Source organism: Helobdella robusta (assembly GCF_000326865.2).
Source record: "Helobdella robusta unplaced genomic scaffold HELROscaffold_5, whole genome shotgun sequence".
Taxonomy (NCBI): domain Eukaryota; kingdom Metazoa; phylum Annelida; class Clitellata; order Rhynchobdellida; family Glossiphoniidae; genus Helobdella; species Helobdella robusta.
The window spans coordinates 5,493,918-5,496,353 of NW_008705254.1; the positions used below are offsets into that span (position 1 = coordinate 5,493,918).

General features: G+C 42.9%; 1 protein-coding gene across 1 annotated transcript; it reads left to right on the forward strand.

Moving 5' to 3' along the window:
* Positions 1 to 97: 97 nt before the first annotated feature.
* Positions 98 to 1,345, forward strand: HELRODRAFT_163701 (hypothetical protein; the record flags this gene model as incomplete). Its single annotated transcript, XM_009027501.1, has 2 exons — positions 98 to 320; positions 489 to 1,345. The coding sequence occupies 2 exons, from the start codon at positions 98 to 100 to the stop codon at positions 1,343 to 1,345; spliced, it is 1,080 nt and encodes a 359-aa protein (XP_009025749.1).
* Positions 1,346 to 2,436: the final 1,091 nt, after the last annotated feature.

The following is a 2,436-nucleotide window of genomic DNA, read 5'->3' on the forward strand; positions in this document are numbered from 1 at the left end:
TCGCATCGTAAATCGGTTACGACAGCGAGTACTATAACATTGGTGTCAGAAGTGGGATCTTCGACTAGCGAATTACTACTCATAGAAAAAGAACACGATGTCAAAACTGTGTGGTTTGAACGTAGTTCAGCTACGAGAAGAACTACAGAAACGAAGCCTTGTCACAAGTGGCAACAAAGAAGTACTAGTAGCACGTCTGAGAGAAGCTCTCATTGACGAAAGTAAGAACCCAGACGAATTCAAGTTTGATGGTGCTGACGAAGACAATGAAATTAGCACAGGCACGTTTACAACCGCTAAAATGATGGAACTTCTGCTTAGTATGTCAACTGAAATAAAACAACAGTCCGAACGACAGACAGAGGAGTTAAAACAGATCAAGGAACAGTCCGAACGACAGTCCGAACGACAGACAGAAGAGTTAAAACAACAGATCAAGGAACAGTCCGAACGACAGACAGAGGAGTAAAAACACGTAAAATTGGAAGTGGCAGAACAGATTGAAGAACAGTCAACAAGAATAGAAATGATCGAGCAGAAACTTGATCGTCAGACCGTTGAGGTAGATCACAAGATAGACAAATTGAAGCAAAAATTGGAGCAATCCAAAAAAATGGCCATGCCGTTAGATCACGCATCCGGAAGAACTTTGAAGGTACCAGCATTTGACGGAGAGATGTCCTGGAACGTTTATAAAACCCAGTTCGAAGCAGCGGCAACTAGTAACTGTTGGAACGGAAAAGAACGAGCAACAGCACTGATACTGGCCCTGCGAGGTTCAGCAGCAGAGGTTCTTCAGACGATTCCGGCGGAGAACCACTTCAACTATGAAGTTCTGGTTAGCGCGTTGGATTTACGTTATGGTGAAGAACACATGAAACAGATTTATCGTTCTCAACTTAGAAACAGAACGCAACGATCTGGTGAATCCATTCAGCAGCTGGCACAAGATATCGAACGGTTGACATTGCTGTCGTATCCGACATCAGACCCCGAGCATAGAGACGAAACTGCCCTGGATACGTTTATCAAAGCCCTTCGTGATTCGGAACTCAAGCAATCCCTTCTCTTGTCAGATAAACGAAAACTCAAGGATGCCGTTGCGCACAGTCTCACTTTTGAATCGGCAAAGCAAGCATCAAAAAGTGACGTACGTCTACGCCAAGCACATGAAGAATGCCCTTGCCAGAAGGTGGTTGTGAAACGCGAACCTCAACAGCATGGTGTACCCCAATGCTGGATTTGTGGTGAAAAAGGCCATCTATGTCGTGATTGTAAACACCGCCTAAAGGATAACTACTTGCCGAAATTGCGAGACAAGATGGCGCAAAAGAAGAGAAGATAATCCTGTATCACGATCGGAAAACAAATAAGAGCCAACTTTGTGGGGCAGAGGTTGGCTAGTAGAATTGACGCCCCCAGTACCGTAATTAACGTTTCCAGACTACATCAAAATCGAAACGACCTATGGCTGAACGGAAAAGTTGATCAACGAGAATGTGTAATTACAGTCGACACCGGAGCAACAAAATCGATTTTAAGATCTGATTTGGTACCAAATCTGAAGAAAGAAACTTCTAACAAATACATCCTTCGAACAGCTACCGGAGGAACAGCACCAGTCTATGGAAAGATTCTCCGTACTGTTCAGCTAGGCGACTTGTTATTCGAAGGTTCATTTTTAGTCGCGGATATCATCGACGAATGCATAATAGGTGTCGACTTTCTGACAAAATATGGGTTTAAAATTGACTTAGAAAAACGCATTCTTAGATGGAGAAATACAAAAGTGATAATGGGGGATAGCGACGAAAAATGCATTCGAGTGACAGTCGATTGTGACACAGAACTACCTCAATCATCTGAAAACATCGTATGGGGCAAGTTGAATTGCGATCCTGGGGGCCACCAGTTCTATTTGATGGAGCCAACCTCAACGACAAATGTACAGAACGCGGTCATTGGAAAATGCCTGGTAGAAGCGAACAAAATTGGTCTTATTCCTCTCAGAATAATGAATACGGCTAAATACACTGTTAAAATTAAAAAAAGCAAGGAAATAGGTAATTGCCAATCAATAAATTTGGTGAAATCATTAGATATGGAGCAACAGGAAAAGGTTCTACCAACTGACAAAGGTAGACTCAAAGAACTTACCAAAAATCTACTGGATGAACTCAATTTGTATCAAGAAGACCGTCTAAAAGCCGAGGCGTTGATTGCTGATTTTGCAGACGTGTTTTCAACCGGTGACAATGACCAAGGTAAAACAGCTCTGGTAACTCACCGAATTGATACTCAGGATTCGAAACCGATCCGACAAGTACCACGACGTCTTCCTCTAGCAAAACAAACAGAAGTAAACGAAATGATAACGACAATGCAGAATCAAGGCGTCATCGAACCGTCATCAAGTCCCTGGATTTCGCCAGTTGT